General features: G+C 42.8%; 2 protein-coding genes across 7 annotated transcripts; one reads left to right on the forward strand and one right to left on the reverse strand.

The window, feature by feature from the left end:
* Positions 1–873: 873 nt before the first annotated feature.
* LOC111962315 (kelch-like family member 36) lies at positions 874–11,947 on the reverse strand. Of its 6 annotated transcripts, none has more exons than XM_023985321.2 (5): positions 11,724–11,947; positions 11,095–11,178; positions 9,899–10,990; positions 3,628–3,785; positions 874–3,369 (listed from the first exon to the last, which is right to left on the reverse strand). In XM_023985321.2, the coding sequence occupies exons 2-5, from the start codon at positions 11,152–11,154 to the stop codon at positions 2,796–2,798; spliced, it is 1,884 nt and encodes a 627-aa protein (XP_023841089.1). In that variant the 5' UTR covers positions 11,155–11,178; positions 11,724–11,947; the 3' UTR covers positions 874–2,795. The 6 variants fall into 6 exon arrangements, with proteins under 6 accessions (XP_023841089.1, XP_023841087.1, XP_023841088.1 ...); XM_023985319.2 differs by lacking the exon at positions 11,724–11,947 and adding an exon at positions 11,318–11,697; XM_023985320.2 differs by lacking the exon at positions 11,724–11,947 and adding an exon at positions 11,313–11,697 and having other exon boundaries at positions 11,095–11,174.
* Positions 11,948–12,218: 271 nt separating this feature from the next.
* Positions 12,219–19,785, forward strand: LOC111962316 (coactosin-like protein). The gene is made up of 4 exons (XM_023985323.2): positions 12,219–12,648; positions 13,178–13,260; positions 18,652–18,809; positions 19,033–19,785. Exons 1-4 carry the CDS (start codon positions 12,572–12,574, stop codon positions 19,141–19,143), a joined length of 429 nt encoding a protein of 142 aa, XP_023841091.1. The 5' UTR covers positions 12,219–12,571; the 3' UTR covers positions 19,144–19,785.
* Positions 19,786–20,720: the final 935 nt, after the last annotated feature.

Here is a 20,720-nt window from a genome sequence, read left to right on the forward strand (position 1 = left end):
CTGTGCAGGATGGAGGCCTTGCAGGCCTCAGGGAAGGTGAAGAGTATTGGTGTCCAACTTCAACGTCCTCCAGCTGGAGAGACTGTTCTCTGTGGCCAAGGTTTCCCCTGCAGTTAACCAGGTACTCAATAAACCTTTGACCTGCTACTAAAGCAACATTCTGATATCATGAATACCTTAATAATGCATTATACCTCACTTCTTTAACCAGCTCATACATCCAGTACAATGTACAGTTMACTGTGTTTATGCATGGATGCTACATGTGTAAACGGGTGTGTGTTTACCTTGCTGAAAGAGTGTGTGGGTGTTGTTAATGGGTCCGAGAGGAGGAGACAAAAATGGACAATGGCCGAAAGAGCGTTTTGACATCTCTGTCATATTATCTCTCTCTCCTCTCCTGCAGGTGGCGTTGCATCCCTATCTGGTCCAGTCTAACCTGGCAGATTTCTGCAAGTCTCGCAACAATACCCTCAATGCCTACAGACCCTTTGGTTCCCCTAGGCCTAGAAGACCCAAAACATGTGAGTCCTCCTGATAATAACATGTATGGGGGAGAGTGTGGTAAATTGAGCCATTTTTTACATTCATCATCACTCCGTCAAGACAAATATAGTATTGTTTCTATCAAAGATTCAACATGTGTATCCCTAGAAATAACCAGAAATCATGTAAATGTTAGTTTTGAAAACATAGCTTGTCCAAAAAAAGTGATCTCTTAGCGCAACTTACTCCAGGTATGAGGTGAGTTGAGCCGCGGACAGGGTAAGTTAAGCCGCCTACAAATTTCTGTACTGAATTAAATATTACCACCATAAAAATAAAAAAACATGTCTATCTTTATTTCCCAAACACAATTCAACACAATCACAGTCACTTTTTTATATTTTAATCATTTTGAGCATCTTTGAACACAGGGTTAACACCTAACAAACACTTTGTACTTTTTAAAAACACTTTCAACATATGCCAGGCCCTGTTGTTACCTCATATCCTAGTGATAATGCCTTAYATTACGCCTGGGAAGAAATCACTTCAATTTGCTCGACTTGCAATTGGCTCAACTTACCCCAAGGCAAATATTTTGACTATATTAGCACACGYAGCTACAAGGATGCACTTTCATGCTAGGTTTAGAGCCTCATATTGATGGATAGAACAATCTTAAAACTATCTAATTGATTTAGATACAAGCATCATGAAATCTCTTAACACAATAAAAACATTTGATCTAACTTGCTTACCACTTATTCCATGTAGTTTCTTCCTTCACATGAAATGATGACCTCTTCTTAAATATTTGGTCAAATTATACATTTCGTGTACGGTTTCCCAGAAACAAGGGAGGCTTAACTTCACCCCTCTCCCCTACAGTAGCAACTGTACTATGATCCTGCACTATATGACTCTATCCTGCACTTTTTGACACTCAGTAATCATCTCTCTCTACGTTTCAAAAGTTGATCGTGTCAATAGTTCCTGCAGTCACTGTGGAGACACTGATCCCGAGAAGCTGCTGAAGCACCAACGGAGCCCTGCTCAGGTTAGAATAGAGTTCTGGTAGAAACCCAAATCTGAAGTGTATGCGTCTTCAGGGAGTGTGTGTGTGTGTGTGTGTGTGTGGTGTCGTTTCAGGTGGTGCTGAGGGATCATATGCAGCAATGTATTGCATTGATCCCCAAGAGTGTCATAACCAACCACATTCTGGTAAACACTAAGGTGAACTTTCTCTAAGCCAATATAGATTATATTTCCTTATTTGACCTACATATGGCTCTTGCTGAATCATACTATGAGTTCATATCAAGTTCAGTTTGAGCAATATGACTGATTAAATTAGGAATCAGTCTTTGTGCTATAGTTTGATCAATGTCAGGTCAATGTCTTGGTAGATCAATATCATTATTAACTTAACTTTCACACACATTACTAACTCACTAACATAAATCTAYGGAGATGTATTAATTCTGACAATCATTGAAAAAGGGTGCAGTGAGAAGTCAAATGGGAAGTGTGTTGTCTGCAGATCTTTGACTTCTGAGGAAGACACTGAAAGGCCTGGATTGAGGCTAGAAGTCCTGCATCAGACACGTGAGACAGGGTTCACCCTTCCTTATACAAATACTTAATGCTCTTCTACACATCAATAATTCCATGTAGAGAACAACTGCTCCTACCCTGACAATGTATGTTTCGGTTCTTCAGATTGAAGTCTCATCCATACCAATGACAGTCCCTGAGGATCAGCCATTTGAGACAAGAGACAGAGAAGTCACTTGGGGATAAGATAACTGCTTCTCAACCTGATGTTTACAAGGCCAGACTACTATCCAGCTCCTCATCAACATCAGCAGCATACGCCTGCAAATGGTCTTCTACCAGTGTAAATTGTTTCCCTGTAAGGTGACACTTTGATAATAAATGAAAAAGTAGCACTTAAGGTAAAGAATGGATGTTGCTGTTGTTTTTTTGCTGGTTTGATTTGAATACGTGTCAACACTGCCCTTTCTGCCTGATTCTGATGGAACTCAGTATTTCTTAATTCATAACTTAAAAACAAAACTTTTAGGTTAAAACACAGATTATGCTTTAATTGTAATACTAAGCAAATCAAGACATTTTTCACACAGTCCCCAGTGTTAGGCATGTTGGAAGCCTTCACAAACCAGCTGATACAGAACCAGTCCTATTGTGTGCTTTTAGAGATGATATTATATGTAATCCACTGACAGTTCCATTGGTAGTTACACAGCTCTTTTCACCCCTTCCATCCTCTGCAGTCCTCTGTATCCTCTTTAGTTGGGGTGGGTGGGGTTATGCCTGCCTTTCCCCTTGTGTCCTGCCCTCTTCCTGTCTGGGCTGCAGGGCTGGGGTCTCACTGAGCACACACAGGCTGAAGCCCCTGCAATGCGTTTTGGCAGATCTGGGCCCCGCACCCACTGGCCCTTGTCAGGGTCAAACACCTGTGTGGCCTGTGAGAACACCATGCTCTCCCAGCTGTAGCCCCCCAGCACATAGATCTTACCTCCCCAGACCCCACAGCCCGCCTCACTGTTAGGCTGGAGGAGGGGGGCTATACGGGTCCACTGTTCACTCTGGGGGTCAAATGCCTCCACTGCCAGGATGTCAAAACGATCAATGCTCTCCTCGTGGTCATCACTGCCTCCGACTGCATAGATGAGGTGGTGAAGTGACGTCATGCAGTGCCACCCCCGTGCCGATGACATGGCCTGGCGCTCCACCCAGACGTCTCCTCCTCGGGGGTCGTAGCTTAACACGTCTCGCCGGTACGGCCCAATCTGGTAGTCATGGCCACCTGAGATATAGACCACTCCTTTATCAGATGTGCCTGCATGGCCATAGGTGAACCTGCATAGACATGGAGAAGAGAGGAACAGGTGAGAGATAGGGCTTTGATGTGAGCGGTGCCAGTCTGCCAGCTAAGGCATAATAGTTATTGTAGGTCTATTGGGAACCGTGACATAACATTGAGCTGTCCCTAGAGGTAGAGTGTTGTTCTCATTACTCTGTTGTCTTGCTGCTTAACAGGTGGAATTAATATCAATGGGACAGGAGTACAGGTAACCCTTTGGGAGATCATTATAGAGGAATAGTGTCAGTTGGCACCTGGGCAGTCCTGCTACRTATGTCCAGCAGTCGTCTGCAGGGCTGTACACCTCCACTGACGACAGAGCCCCGTTATCATTACGCCCTCCCACAGCGATCAGACACTCCCCAACGGCTCCCAGGTAGAAATCCACACGCCGCTGATTCATTGGGGCACTCTAGAGTAAAGATGACACATAATTGGAGACATTTTGGAAATGTTAGGTTGGGTTGCAGCAGAGCTGGGATAACTATAGTTTTAACTATGCTTTGGAGGTGACTACAACTATTATAATACAGATCCCCAAAAATGACTACTTTTTAAAACTATTTGAATACAGATCTGAGAAAGAAACTACTTTTTAAAGTATTTGAATACAGATCTCAGGAAGTGACTATTTTTCAGAAACGATTGGATTGGCTGCCTTCAACTAATAGCAGGGTTGTATCGAGAACTGCATGTGGAAGATAAAAATAGAAAGAATAAAACACAAATCTCCGATACTATTCCAATCTGACAGACATGCATTGTTTAGATCAAATATGACTATCTGAACATTCTGTAAATGTCCATTCTCTTGAATGTCCATTGCCTCAGATGTACATAATCAAACAAAATGCAATTATATTTTGTACAGATACAAAAGAAATACGTTGTGATTCAACATGCTACTGAAAAGGTGGAAAACTGCAATTAATGTTATAATACAGCAGAGAAATTCAAAGCCGTAGGCAAACATTGCAAATGGCAAGTTGGATGCTTAGCAAAAACAACTTTGAAAMWCTGTCCATCTGAGGGGAAGTGTTCTTGTTTCAAACACACTACAGTCGTGGCCAAAAGTTTTGAGAATGACACAAATATTAATTTCCAAAGTTTGCTGCTTCAGTGTCTTTAGATATTTTTGTCAGATGTTACTATGGAATACTGAAGTATAATTACAAGCATTTCATAAGTGTCAAAGGCTTTTATTGACAATTACATGAAGTTGATGCAGAGTCKAACCCTTTTTTCAAGACCTCTGCAATCCACCCTGGCATGCTGTCAATTCACTTCTGGGCCACATCCTGACTGATGGCAGCCCATTCTTGCATAATCAATGCTTGGAGTTAGTCAGAATTTGTGGGTTTTTGTTTGTCCACCCGCCTCTTGAGGATTGACCACAAGTTCTCAATGGGATTAAGGTCTGGGGAGTTTCCTGGCCATGGACCCAACATATCGATGTTTTGTTCCACGAGCCAAGTAGTTATCACTTTTGCCTTATGGCAAGGTGCTCCATCATCATTGTTCGTCACCAAACTGTTCCTGGATGGTTGGGAGAAGTTGCTCTCGGAGGATGTATTGGTACCATTCTTTATTCATGGCTGTGTTCTTAGGCAAAATTGTGAGTGAGCCCACTCCCTTGGCTGAGAAGCAACCCCACACATGAATGGTCATAGGATGCTTTACTGTTAGCATGACACAGGACTGATGGTAGCGCTCACCTTGTCTTCTCCGGACAAGCTTTTTTCCAAATGCCCCAAACAATCGGAAAGGGGATTCATCAGAGAAAATGACTTCACCCCAGTCCTCAGCAGTCCAATCCCTGAACCTTTCGCAGAATATTAGTCTGTCCCTGTTTTTCCTGGAGAGAAGTGGCTTCTTTGCTGCCCTTCTTGACACCAGGCCATCCTCCAAAAGTCTTCGCCTCACTGTGCCTGCAAATGCACTCACACCTACCTGCTGCCATTCCTGAGCAAGCTCTGTACTGGTGGTGCCCCGATCCCGCAACTGAATCAACTTTAGGAGACGGTCCTGGCGCTTGCTGGACTTTCTTGGGCGCCCTGAAGCCATCTTCACAACAATTGAACCGCTCTCCTTGAAGTTCTTGATGATCCGGTAAATGGTTGATTTAGGTGAAATCTTACTGGCAGCAATATCCTTGCCTGTGACATCCTTGCCTGTTTCCTTACATGTAACCATGGTTGACAGAGGAAGAACAATGATTCCAAGCACCACCATCCTTTTGAAGCTTCCAGTCTGTTATTCGAACTCAATCAGCATGACAGAGTGATCTCCAGCCTTGTCCTCGTCAACACTCACACCTGTGTTAACAAGAGAATCACTGACATGATGTCAGTTGGTCCTTTTGTGGCAGGGCTGAAATGCAGTGGAAATGTTTTGTGGATTCAGTTCATTTGCATGGCAAAGAGGGACTTTGCAATTAATTGCAATTCACTGATCACTCTTCATAACATTCTGGAGTTTATGCAAATTGCCATCATACAAACTGAGGCAGCAGACTTTATGAAAATTAATATTTGTGTCATTCTCAAAACTTTTGGCCACGACTGTACATCTTCCAAGGGATAGTTTACCCCATACACAGTTGAAGTCGGARGTTTACATACACTTACACGGAACCCAAACCGGCTGCGCGCGTGCGCTATCGTGCATAAATGTATTTTGTCCCCCTACACCAAACGCGATCACGACACGTATGTTAAAATATCAAAACAAACTCTGAACCAATGCCATTAATTTGGGGACAGGTCAAAAAGCATTAAACATGTATGGCAATTTAGCTAGTTAGCTTGCACTTGCTAGCTAATTTGTCCTATTTAGCTAGCTTGCTGTTGCTAACTAATTTGTCCTGGGATATAAACCTTGAGTTGTTATTTTACCTGTAATGCACAAGTTCCTCTACTCCGACAATTAATCCACACATAAAACGCTCGTTGGCGCGCGCGAGCAGTGTGGGTGCAATAATTAAATAACATAGATTCCTGCATTTATTTTGTGACGCAAGCGGTGTAGTCAGGGTATTTGGTTGGAGTCATTAAAACTTGTTTTTCAACCACTCCACAAATTTCTTGTTAACAAACTATAGTTTTGGCAAGTCGGTTAGGACATGTACTTTGTGCATGACAAGTAATTATTCAAACAATTGTTTACAGACAGATTATTTCACTGTATCACAATTCCAGTGGGTCAGAAGTTTGGAAAACAGCTTGGAAAATTCCAGAAAAGGATGTCATGGCTTTAAAAGCTTCTGATAGGCATCATTTGAGGCATCATTTGAGTCAATTGGAGGTGTACCTGTGGATGTATTTCATGACCTACCTTCAAACTCAGTCCCTCTTTGCTTGACATCATGGGAAAATCAAAAGAAAATCAGCCAAGATCTCAGAAAAAAAAAAGTGTAAACCTCCACAAGTCTGGTTCATCCTTGGGAGTAATTTCAAAATGCCTGAAGGTACGACGTTCATCTGTACAAACAATAGTACGCAAGTATAAACACCATGGGACCACGCAGCCGTCATACCGCTCAGGAAGGAGACGCGTTCTGTCTCCTAGAGATGAACGTACTTTGGTGCGAAAAGTGCAAATCAATCCCAGAACAACAGCAAAGGACCTTGTGAAGATGCTGGAGGAAACAGGTACAAAAGTATCTATATCCACAGTAAAACGAGTCCTATAGAATCAACATAACCTGAAAGCCGCTCAGCAAGGAAGAAGCCACTGCTCCAAAACCACCAAAAAAGACAGACTACGTTTTTTGGAGAAATGTCCTCTGGTCTGATGACACAAAAATAGAACTGTTTGGCCATAATGACCATTGTTATGTTTGGAGGAAAAAGGGGGAGGCTTGCAAGCCGAAGAACAACATCCCAACCGTGAAGCACGGGGGTGGCAGCATCATGTTGTGGGGGTGCTTTGCTGCAGAAGGGATTGGTGCACTTCACAAAATAGATGGCATCATGAGGAGGAAAATGATGTGGATATATTGAAGCAACATCTTAAAGCTTGGTCGCAAATGGGTCTTCCAAATGGACAATGACCCCAAGCATACTTCCAAAGTTGTAGCAAAATGGCTTAAGTACAACAAAGTCAAGGTATTGGAGTGGACATCACAAAGCCCTGACCTTAATTCTATAGAAAGATTGTGGGCAGAACTGAAAAAGCGTGTGCGAGCAAGGAGGCCTACAAACCTGACTCAGTTACACCAGCTCTGTCAGGAGGAATGGGCCAAAATTCACCCAACTTATTGTGGGAAGCTTGTGGAAGGCTACCCGATACATTTGACCCAAGTTAAACAATTTAAAGGCAATGCTACCAAATACTAATTGAGTGTATGTAAACTTCTGACCCACTGGAAATGTGATTAAATAAATAAAAGCTGAAATCATTCTCTCTACTATTATTCTGACATTTCACATTCTTAAAATAAAGTGGTGAGCCTAACTGACCTAAGACAGGGCATTTTTACTAGGATTAAATGTCAGGAATTGTGGAAAAACTGAGTTTAAATGTATTTGGCTAAGGTGTATGTAAACTTCCAACTTCAACTGTACAAACTAACATGATTTTCCACCTTCCTTGGCTGTAGTTGATTCAAGACTGCAGTTTTTGGATATTTAGTTTCCTTTCGACACTTAATAGCCATATTTTGTTACCRTTAGCATTTTTAGTAACGCTTAACATTAAACTGTTCTTGTGCAATAAAACTTTAATTACTTTGAGCAATTTCAATAGCATGTTGTTACATAACACTTTGGTAATTGCATTTTAATTGCATGGCAATGAGCTGAGAGTTTTTGTAACTACTGTACACAAGTGGATTAGTCACTGCTCCTTATGCTACATATGTAATAACACATTATAAAGCAATTTACAAAGTCCAATGTAACAATGTTGCTATTGTAATAAAAGTTACTACACATGAATAACTTGATGTAAAGTGTTAATCCATTACGTCGTCACTCAATTAAAATATATTTGCTAGTCATTTTGTAAGCTGCAAAAGTGGTCTACTTTAATGTTGAGGTGACTGATTCCATGGTCTACTTTAATGTTGAGTTGACTGATTCCATGGTCTACTTTAATGTTGAGTTGACTGATTCCATGGTCTACTTTAATGTTGAGGTGACTGATTCCATGGTCTACTTTAATGTTGAGGTGATTCCATGTCCTGCATGTATTATAGGTTATATTAAGATTCATATCTGAGAGCCCTCCAAACCAAGCGCTAATGATCATATATTTAGACATATATTTAGACTATGGCTCAGCGAAGTTGCTGGATATTGGTGATAAATGGAACATGCTGTCGTACACGTCGAAGCCAGAGCATCCCAAACATGCTCAATGGGTAACATGTCTGGTGAGTATGCAGGCCATGGTAGAACTGGGACATTTTCWGCTTCCAGGAATTGTGTACAGATCCTTGCGACATGGGGCCATGCATTATAATGCTGAAACATGAGGTCATGTCGGTGGACGAATGAAACAATGGGCCTCAGGATATTGTCACGGTATCTCTGTGCATTCAAATTGCCATCGATAAAATGCAATTGTGTTCGTAGCTTATGCCTGCCCGTATCATAACCCCACTGMCAGAAATGGACACTCTGTTTACAACATTGACATCAGCAAACCGCTCGCACACACGCTGCCTGCTATCTGCCCGGTACAGTTGAAACCAGGATTAAACCGYGAAGAGTACATTTCTCCAGCGTGCCAGTGGCCATTGAAGGTGAGCAGTTTCCCACTGAAGTCGGTTATGACGCCAAACTGAAGTYGGGTCAAGACCCTGGTGTGGACAACGAGCACGCAGATGAGCTTCCCTTAGACGGTTTCTGACAGTTTTTGCAGAAATCCTTCGGTTGTGCAAACCCACAACTTCATCAACTGTCCGGGTGGCTGGTCTCAGACAATCCTGCAGGTGAAAAAGCCATATGTGGARGTCCTGGGCTGGCGTGGTTACACATGGTTTGCGGTTCTCTAAAATGACGGAGGCGGCTTTTGGTAGAGAAATTAACATTAAATTCTTTGGCAACAGCTCTGGTGGACATTCCTGCATTCAGCATAATTGCACGCTCCTTTAAAATACTTGAGACATCTGTGGCATTGTGTTGTGCAACAAAACTTGACATTTTAGTGGCTTTTTAATTGTGCCCAGCACAAGGTGCACCTGTGTAATGATCATACTATTTAATTAGCTTCTTGATAAACCACACCTATCAGGTGGATGGATTATCTTGACAAAGGGGAAATGTTCACTAACAGGGTTGTAATTATTTCTTTTWAAAAAAGCTTTTTGCGCGTATATAACATTTCTGGGATATTTTATGAACCATGGGACCAACACTTTACAAGTTGCGTTTATATTTTTGTTCAGTGTACATGCAAGAACGAGCCAATAGGATCTCGCCAACTTGTGCTTGGCTCTGCCCACCTCCTTGCTTGTTCTGCACACTATGGTTAATTTGCTTTGATTGGAAACGATGCAGATGAGATATTTGAGTTAGTTACCAGTATCTTTGGCTTTACCTTGATCCACTGGTTGTCGCGGGGGTTGTAGCGGTACAGCAGGTTGCTGGCAGCATCACCTCCATTATCTCTTGATGAGCTGCCTCCAGCTGTGAAGATGAACCCCCCCAGTACAGCGACACAGTGGTGGCTCCTCTGTGCCGGGATCTGGGTCTCTACCATCCATTCACCAGAGTCTCCATCCAGCCAGCTAACATCTGCAGTCAGCTCCTCCCCRCGCTCTGACACTTCCCCACCCACCAATAGGAGGCGCTCCTCCCCTCCTCGCAGCATGGTGCGGCCTGTCTGCAGCCCGGGCTGGGCACTGGCCCTGTTGTGGTAGTTCAGAGCCTCCTCCACCAGCACCTCACAGTCAGCCTCCGGGGGCAGCAGGGCCTGTACAGCCGGGAGGACGCGCCCCACCAGGTCACTGGCTGGCATTAGGGGGAAGCGTATGTGGGAGAGCAGCTGGCGGGCGTGTGCAGGGCGGTCAGGCATGTGGCTCAGCCACTGAAGAGCAGCCTGGAGCAGAGCCTGCTCATTCTCATGCTGGACCTGCCCGCTGGCCAGGTAGGAGCTGAGCTTGGGCAGCCGGACATCCCTCAGGAAGCCTGGGGTGAAGGAGAGGGTTGCAAAGCGTTCCAGGATGAAGTGGTCAATGTAGGTGTCTAGTCTCTCCAGGCTGTAGAGCAGAGCCAGCTCCTGCAGGTATAGATAGTTCTCCTCACTCACCTCCTTCTCTAGGTACTGGCAGCAGAAGTCCACTGCCGTCCACACCTGCAGCAGGTGGGCTGTCTCCAGAACATAGTCAATGTTCCCTCCATCCAGAGGCAGCTCCCCACTGTAGAGGAAGTCCACCACAGCCTTGAGGCCGATGTAGGAAGCCCCCACCAGCTCCACTTCTGCCTGACGCTCCTCCCTCATGCCCAGGGTGAACATGGCCTGGAAGTAAGGACTGGAGACAGCCAGCAGGGCACGGTGGGCTGGGATACGCTGCTCATCAGCCACCAGCACCATGTCACACAGCTGGCCGTGCTGACGCTGCTCATTCAGACCCTGCAGGAGGAAGTCAGCTTGCTCAGCCCAACGGTACACCTGAGACACAGAGCAACAGGTAATATTACATGAAACTTACTTGAAGGAAGTTGGTCAGGTATGACAAAACTAACACTAGCTTGATGTCACATCATGCAACTAACCTTGGATGACTCAATTATCTGTTGAGGCCGTGAAACACGGCTTTGTCGTCCATTATCCATTGCGTTCTCTCAATTCAACACTATCTGAAAGACAGTGAAATTCAATGACGAATCGATATAATTCAGAGAAACCACAAGTGGAGTCACAACTTGGACTACACTAACTTTCGGGTTGTTTGTCAAAAATATTTGACTGACATCATGCTACAAGGTATCACCTCACTTTGACGTGTCAGGGGAGGACGCTGGGAGATGTTGACTTCTTGTTACATTGTAGCAGCTATTCAACAACAGCAACTTTGAGATCCAACAGTAGGCTACATGTAGGCAAGCAACGATCAACACGAGACGCTTTTATGTTCGACAGCTAAATGTATCGAGAAAAAATAAAACAGTGTTTAAATGTAGCACAGCATCACCCGTTGTTACAGCTTGCTTGAATCAAAAGCAGTTTTAAAATGTATTGTTTAGTCGCAGCCATGATCTCATCCAGGAAGTAGCCGTAGACTGTCTGTGAATCCAACCAATCACAGGGCTAGTGCATGGGGCCCACTAATGAAAACGTCAAGCTATTGAATGCAGATTTAAAAGGTTAGTTTGCGTGTTGCACTGCTAAAAGTGTTTCTCACCGCAATCAAATCCCTCAGTGCAGAAACGTTTAGTTTATATGCACCACGTTGATGCCTTTTCCAATGTGTCCTTATGAGACAAGTGATTTCATTCTATATATGTTGGGCTCATGAATTCATGGAGGGATGTGGTCATGCGGGTCCATTCTGAGGGTGTAGGTTGTTTTCAGGTTCCTGAAAATAGCAGATTTGTGAGACAGCCGTTGTAAAATGACTGTTTAGCGAGCCTATCACGCACGCGCGCGCTCTCTCTCTCTTTGTCCCTCATATAGCTTGAAATAAATTACCTCTATCACTGTGTGTTCTAGGGCTATTATGGTTTATTCTTTTATTATATAATTGTATTTTAATTAAATTAAATGTTATTTATTATTGGAACGTTTAATTTTGGTTGATTGTGTTGCAGCAGACTATTGTTCTCATGCATCGATTACATTAACAGACCACAAGATGGCAGGATAGCGCAGTAAAACGGCAACAATAAAAAAGGGTGGATTTATTTGGCTGAATCCCTCAGTTGACCATTGGGAGGATGTGAATGCTGCGTATGGGGACTTCGCCGCTCTACTACCGCAACCTGATTGACAAACATCACCAACGCCCATAAACTGGATATAGGAAATGAATCGAGTCGTGAAAAGAGTATTTCTCTGATAATTGAGAAAAGATACACCCTTTTCCGCGCACTGCTCGTGTAATAGCGCATGTTCGACTGTTCAATAGGGGCGCGTGATTTCAGGCTATTTAGTCGTCTATTGTAGAACTCACGTTCTGCTCATTTTGGATTGTTCTTTTCGCCGTGTGCTTTCTTTCATCTCTAGGCTACTGTCCATTTGCGTCCATCCAAAATGGCAACAAGAATCGATAAAGAGGCTTGCAGGGAAGCGTATAACCTCGTCAGAGACGATAACACGGAGATAAACTGGTGAGTGTGTTTAAATTAGGTGTGCATAGGCAATTGTGGGCATCTGAGATTTTACACAGCATCCTAAGAATTGAGTTGAGTCTACATTTATAAAATCCATAACAATGGGTGGATGATCAAAGTGTGCACTTYTCATTCATTCACCCAGTGTTCCATTTGAATCATTGTTTCTCTCCCTAAAACATACATATCTTAGTCTAATAATTCAGGGTACCGGGGCATGACTAACTTCCTTTGTCTATCGAAGAGGTACAGTGATAGTGACACGTATATGTTGACACAACACCGGACATGTCTGCCCCGCATTTGACACATCGGTTTTTGAATGATTAGCCTACTTTAGACTGGTCGCTACATTGTAATCCCATCCGATAGATGTTTTATGATGGACGTGGACACGCATTAGTGGAGTAGACTGGCATAGAGGATCCCTGATCTTTTTGACAGACAGGGCCCAAATATTAAATTTGACATGTCTGTAAGGTCAGTGCATTTTAATTCATGTAGTGTACATTTTATGTTATTTTAGGGCAGCGTTTAAATATGAGGGCCATATGATTGTGCCGGCGGGCCAGGGGACTGATTATGAAGAATTCAAGAGTCAGTGCACAGGTAAGGCCAGGATTTCACTTATTTTTGCGCCTATGCGGTTATTTCAAATTGACCACAATGTTCCTGCATAACGGCAATAGCGCTGTAAAAGACCACACACAACATTTTCACGACTTGTTGCGATGTCAGTCAGTAGTGCTCGTTGAGTTGTTGGAAACGTGGATTATTTAAAATTGTTTAAAATTGTCTTGCCTGTGTCAAGTTTTAATGCAAGCAGCAGTGCTTTAAGGAACTTACCAAGTTGTGACGCCCTGTAACCTACCAGAGCCATTATCTGTCCTCTATTGGCTCCCAGTAGGCCAATAGAGTAATATGGAAAGTCATATTACAGCCTATGTTAGGTCATATGGCTTGCCACCGTGATATATGCGCCTAAGGCCGAGACAATAAGATACAGTGGCAGAATAAATTCAACCACACCTTTGTATCATCACAAAACCGGAGAGCAACATCTGTCAGGTGGAGTCCACAAAGTATAGTGCATGTAACAAACAGTTACCTACAGCATGGTCAATGAAGTTAATGTTTCCCGACATTTTCGGACTACTAAACAACTATTGATTTAGAACACCAGAGTTACCGCAAGTCACGAAGAAAACCGGAACTGCCTCCACTATTCCAGCACCAATTCAACTTCAACATCATCAAATCACCTCTGCTTAATACAGTGACAACTAAAATATTACAACAACAAAAAAGTGTCCAATCAATCTAAGCTAAATGTAATGTGGCTGTCCATTGTACTKAGTTCTGTATGTGTGTGTGTGTGTGCTTAAGTAGAAAAAACATGTTGACACCCCCTACTTGTAGAGAGATGCCAATGCCATCCTCCTCTCTTTCATGTTGCTGAAACTGTCTACGACTCTGTCATACAGTAGCATACCTTTTTAGTGTTTGTTGTTCTAGGCTACCCAGCTAAAATGCTTGCTCGCTGGACTAACTTCCTTTCATGGTTAATGATGAGCCAGTTAGTTAACATTAACCTACTACTCTACATTTAGCTACATATTGAACTTCCATCATCTACAGGCCAGGGGCACAATGTATGGTTGGATCAGAATCGCAGTTATAATCATTGGCCAGTATAGAGAAGTAAAACCACAAGTCCAAATCCCTATCTCCATCCATGGTTAATTTAGAAAAGGGACAATGTTAGCTAGYTAGCTATCTAGCCAGCYGCCGGAGGACAACACAATGAGATGCAACAATGTGATGTAAGTGGTGTGAAGCCAAATCCAAACTGGCTTCCCTTGATGCTTTTTTTCTGGTGCGCCAGGACCATTTACAGTTGAGCTCAYCGCTGATTTGCTATTATTTATTTTACCAAGGCAGGCCAAATACTCTCTGGCTTCCCTTGCATTCAACTCTACGGGCGGCAACAATATAATMCTATTTTTGACTAGACGGCATCAGATAGATGGGCTACAGATACAGAGACAGAGGGGCCCTGTTTTGCGTTTCCACTGCTCTAGAGTCCAATGGCGSCGAGCTTTACACCACTCCAGCCGATTTGTATTTATCTTTATTTAACTAGACAAGTCAGTTAAGGACAAATTCTTATTTACAATGACGGCCTACCAAAAGGCCTCCTACGGGGGCTGGGATWAAAAATAAAATATAGGACAAAACGCACATCACGACAAGAGAGACCTAAGACAACAACATAGTATGGCAGCAACACATGACAACACAGCATGGTAGCAACACCACATGGTACAAACATTGTTAGGYGCAGACAACAGCACAAAGGCAAGAAGGTAGAGACAACAACCGATGCTTGGCATTGCCCATGGTGATCTTAGGTATGTGTGCGGCTGCTCGGCCATGGAAAGTCATTTCAGGAAGCTCCCGACAAACAGTTCTTGTGCTGAAGTTGATTCCACAGGCAGTTTGGAACTTGGTAGTGAGTGTTGCAACCGAGGACAGATGATTTTTACACGCTTCAGCTCTCAGCGGTCTTGTTCTTTGAGCTTGTGTGGCTTACCACTTCGCGGGTGAGCCGTTGTTGCTCCTAGACGTTTCCACTTCACAATAACAGCATGTGCAGGCGGTCAAATCAAAGATGCTCCTTCGATAAAATATATTTTTTTAACGAAAATGAAAACGTGTCAGTTTATCACTTTCACGACGTTGGAGTAATAACATCTTCAACTACTTCAAATATTGGCTCGAATCTAGGTTGTGCCTTTAGATTTCGAGAAAATTAACAACTAAGTAGATTGTTTTCATTTCCCTCATTGACTTCTTAAACCCCAAACCCTGGCCTGGTGTGCTTGGTCTGTTCCCGGAATCTGTCCCGTGACTTCATCATATGGAAGTATCCCTTTCTTAGTTCTTAAAGTGTGTAGGCCTATAAGCTTATAATATCAGTAATATTGAAGTWGTTCCAACTGTTTCTTGTGTGCAGCGCAGGGTCTTATTCTACTCGGGACATAATACCCTTATCAATTTACATTTCAACTTCAATAGGGTATGGACACCCCTAGTGAGCAAATCATGCTGTCACCACCATATCAGCACCCTACCCTCCCACACTCTCTTCYCCCTAATAAGATACGATCCTTGCTATCTGGGATCCCTGGGACGGCTGTACCCCATTGAAGTTTAAATGTAAATTGATAAGGGTAATGTTAGGGTAGGGATGTCCTAAGGATTCCGGATAGCWCTAACCAATTAGATGCTGGAGTGTTGGGCGTGGTGTTTAAAAACTCCTGTGCTGTTGCGCGCCTGTATTTCCCCAGGCTGTAGTTTTGTTTCAGGGCTGACATGCCAGTGATGTAATACATTTGTATTTCAATCTAGGCCTATTACTGATTTATATTATTTTAAAGACAACTGATGTTTTGCTATACTAACTACCCAAATAGTAGGCCTACACCTGGCTGTCCAACCTGGTCTCAGAGSATTTTGTATTATCCTGTTTTCCTAAATACGAATCCTCCATTTAGTATGATATGTTACGTTTTGTATGGTTTGTATACATTTTTGGATGTCCATTTTCCATGATATGTTATGAATTAGTTTGTATGATATGTTACAAATTTGCTAAATGTACAATATGTTATGCATTTGCGAAAGATATGTTACGAATTCCAATTTTTTGTGGCTAACGTTGGCTGGGTGGCTAACGCTAACGTTAGCCAGGTTAGAGTTTATGGTTAGGCGTTAGATTAGAGGAAGGGTTAGCTAACATGCTAAGTAGTAGCTAAAAAGTAAGTCGTTGAAAAGTTACTAACATTCCAAAAATTTTGTGTTGAGATTTGAGATTATCTATGCATAAGCATTAAATAACTCTACCTACATGTATTTACCTTGACAACCGGTGCCCCCCACATTGACTCTGTACCGTACCCCTGTATTAGCCCCGCTATTGTTATTTTCTGCTTCTCTTAATTATTTTGTTACTTTTATTTCCTATTATTTTTTTGTTGGTATTTTCTTTACTGCATTGTTGTTTAAGGCTTGTAAGTAAGCATTTCACACCTGTTGTATTTGGCGCATGTGACAAATATAATTTGATTGTAGACATTTGCTTATCGCTCACCCATTCAAACAACTACCACCCTCATTTTGTGTTTGCCTTAAAGATGCACTATGCAGAATTGCTCTGCCATTTCCTGTTGCTAAAATTCTGATAAGGATTGGCAAACTGTGACAAACAAGCAACTATGTTAGAGAATCATTTACCATATTTTATCATCGCTGTGAAATATATTTCCATAACCAGAAATGTATTTTCAGCTGTTTGAAGCTGGTGTACAAAACGACAGTAAAAGCCGCCAAAACAAACTAAGAACGGAGCTATAAATAATATAAATATGCTTTAAGTAACTCTGTCTTATGTAACCATACCACGTAACTTGTCATACTAATTCAGTGTCCCGATTACATTTGCTATGTTACGTTTAGTCTTGGAGACCAGGCTGGCTCCCATACTACTATAGTCTCTCCTCCCTATGTACCTTGTCTTTGCCCAGGGAATATTTTTTTCTCTAATCTTACTGTATAAAACGTTATATACATTCTGATGAATCTGCTTTAACAGAAACTGTGAAAGTCTCATCCTGTCTTTGAGGGCTTGGCCACAGACTGCTGCACTAAGAAGTTGATAGGCTGAGTGTTCTAAAAGAAGCATCTGTCTTATCAACTAAAAGGTCTAAACTCAAGCGTTCTATTTGTCTTTTTGCTGCATCATCATAGTCACAGTAGTGCAGCTGTTTTCTGGACTGTTGTCTTAACAGCGTTGTCAGCATAACTAAAAGGGAAGGCTTTAGAGGGAAGAGATGTTGACACACCAGGACGTTTACGACAGGGGAAGTCAGGCTTTAGCAAAATTAATGTTCTTTTTTTCAACACTTATATATATACTTATTCATTACTTGTCAGCCTTACCCACTTCCACAATATGACAAATATAGAAACAAGCACAACAAAAGTATTTGTAAATGTTTTTATTTAAGTGCTAGAAACATTGGTTGTTATACAGAGAAACAGTATAGGCCTTTATGTGGTCTGGTGGATATCACAGTTCAGTCAGGTGACATGTAGGGGACTCTTGTATGGGGAGGTGTTGAAACTAGCGATGGGACTCTTGTATGGGGAGGTGTTGAAACTAGCGATGGCCTTTGACACCATGCTGATAATTTTAACACTGATTCTTGTTAATGCACAACATGGCTTTGAGGTCTGATAGACGTATGCTGCTTCTGAATCAGTAAGGCACAGATAAACATAGAAATCATGCCTAGATTGTGTCATCAGTGCATTATTAAGGGTAATGAAGGGACAGGGCCTGGTCCAGAGCAGATTCATGTCATAAATGTGTTATTACCTTTACTATAATCTACTTAGAGATGTGAATTTGCACATATTTGGTGTGCTGAACTGTAGAKAATAAAACTGCTCTATTCCAAGACAATGCAGCTAGTGATGTAGGGCTAACATGTGATATGAATGTGTGTTTGTGTGAGGGAGAGACAGTGAACCCAGAATCGCTGCCTCTCCAATCCCAGTATTGCTCACAACTCCAGACCCCTTTGATTGAACCTGTTGACCTTAATACCTTCCCCTTTCTCTCGTACTCACAGATTTACCCMACTTTTGGATTTGACAGTGTTGCCATAATAAGCCAATATTCCCCGCCTGTGTTCATACTTCTTACAGCAGCATAGAAACACTCACAAAGCTCAATCAACTCGCAGTACACAGGAATSAGGCCTTGCCAATTGCTGGCTCAAACATGGTGACAAATCAATTTATTTAAGAACTATACCATAATTATCTGTCATATGACAGCTGGGAATGGAAATGGTCTGCGGTGTCATCAGCCTGTCTGATGGTCAGTCTCATCTCTGACTGACTGCTGCTGTCTCATCTCTCTCTCACTCTCAGATGATGTGCGTCTCTTTGGCTTTGTGCGGATCACAACGGGTGACGCCATGAGCAAGCGGGCCAAGTTCACCCTCATCACCTGGATAGGGGAAAACGTAAGTGGCCTGCAGCGTGCCAAGATCAGCACTGACAAGACACTGGTGAAAGATATTGTCCAGGTTAGTGACTCTGTTCTCACCCATACTCACATGTTTTTTTTAAACAAATACTATTTTTAATGAATGTGCTGTTAAAATACAATACAGTAAATTGATTGCCAAATAAAGTGAACACAATTTTGTCTGTGCCATCTCTCTAGCTTCCTTTGTCTTCCTTGTCTAACACTCTCTCACACATTCCTTTTCTGTCACCTTCTCCCCCTCTCCTCTTTGTCTCCTGCAGAACTTTGCTAAGGAGTTCATGATCAGTGATGCTCGTGAGCTGGAGGAGGACTACATTCGCACCGAGCTGAAGAAGGCAGGCGGGGCCAACTATGACGCCCAGGGAGAGTAGAGCAAAGTCCACAAGGGCAGGGGAGGGGCTGCTGCTTTTTGGGGGAGGGAGGGGTCTTCATGCCTGGATGAGAGAGAGGGGGGGATATACACACACACATGCACAAACACACAGATAAACACAACACACAGCAACAAAAAAAACTCATAAAAAAAGCACATTGAGACACACTCAGACATATGCCTACAGTCCTATCCTCAGCCCTCTTACCAGTCAGGTCATGGTTGATTATCTACTGTACTGTGCATCATCTCACTCTCATCTCAGCTGCGCCACAACGTTTAGAACTATCTCAATCTGTGGTGCTGTGTTTGTGTTACAACTGGAAAAGACACGTTACTGTACTGTATGTCAGAAGGGCAGAATGATTCTCTTTGTCTCTCTGATTGGACTTATCATCATTGTGCTTTTACTGTATCTTCCTCTGTGGTTGTAGTCCAAACATGCATCATTGGTCAATAGAGGTCTTTCCTGCCCAGCGGTTTCGTCTCCCAATCCACCCCCAAGGTATACCCCACTGTGTTTACTGCCTTAATCTCCCATGGAGAGAAGGGCATCATGGGAGTTGTGTGTGTTTGTGGACACTACACTGTTATTGGCTATCCTCCACTCGGGGGGTGGGACTAAGATTCGCCTATGGAACACAAACCAATAGGGCAGGGCTGTAGCACTGTCAGTCGGCCCAACCCAGGAGCAGCCATCTATCTCTCTGGTGTAGCCTCTTTTTATTTGGATTAAACCCCAAAAATGAATGTTTTTATTTTCTCTAAGAGTTTAACCTTTGATTTATTCTTGAGAGCAATGTTATGTAGGAGATTCACAGAGACATTTAAAAACTGAACTGGGCACACGATCAATCATTTCTGAATAAAACCGTTGTTCGTTTTTTTCAAGCTTGCTGGTCTCTTTGTTTGTGTCTAAAGCGCTCATTGACATGGAAAGGAGGGCTGGGTGATTGTGCCACCCTAGCCTAGAATACACATAGTAACTGTCTCTGGGAGGCTTATGGGAGTAGCATATGTTGTCATGGTCACTACTGTCAGGCTCAGCCAATCACATTCTCAGGACAAGCTTTTCTGTTCTAAAGCTTGTCAATAAGAACCCCTCYCTGCTCCTCAATCCCTCTGTTGGCTAACCCCTTTTCTCTCCTCTCCAACAAYTTTCTATTTGCCCCTATTCTCTCACCTCCCCCATCCCATACCCCCTTTCCCCCGCCACCGGTAGTTTTGTTCAACAGATGTGAACTCGACTGCCTAATTACTTAATCTAGTAATCTATAAGCCTCTAGCAGTCTGCTTTTATGACTTGTAGTGGGTAAGAGAATGATAGAGGGGTAAAGACCGATTTCAAACAGAGCCTTAACCCTATGTGTAATTTGAATGTTATTGTTTGTTTGTGTAGTTTGAATGAGTGTTGAATGTTGTTTATATTAGGTCAATCAATAGCCTCCAGCAGTGCTGGTTCAGGTCCAGACAAGCGGACTGAGTGGTGGAGTGAGAGCAGGGGACTGAGAGACTGGTTACAGTGTTCTGGGTGAGGCTKTACTAGTCAGGTGAAGATAAAGATTCATGGCTCAG

The sequence above is a fragment of the Salvelinus sp. IW2-2015 genome, linkage group LG4q.1:29 (assembly GCF_002910315.2).
Source record: "Salvelinus sp. IW2-2015 linkage group LG4q.1:29, ASM291031v2, whole genome shotgun sequence".
NCBI lineage: Eukaryota > Metazoa > Chordata > Actinopteri > Salmoniformes > Salmonidae > Salvelinus > Salvelinus sp. IW2-2015.

What these genes read in the sequence shown, in the direction of transcription:
- LOC111962316 (XM_023985323.2), top strand. Translation starts at nt 12,572, where the DNA reads ATGGCAACAAGAATCGATAAAGAGGCTTGCAGGGAAGCGTATAACCTC. An exon ending in ATTCAAGAGTCAGTGCACAG is followed by an intron (nt 13,261 to 18,651) that starts GTAAGGCCAGGA and finishes TCTCACTCTCAG; the next exon opens with ATGATGTGCGTCTCTTTGGC. An exon ending in TGGTGAAAGATATTGTCCAG is followed by an intron (nt 18,810 to 19,032) that starts GTTAGTGACTCT and finishes TGTCTCCTGCAG; the next exon opens with AACTTTGCTAAGGAGTTCAT.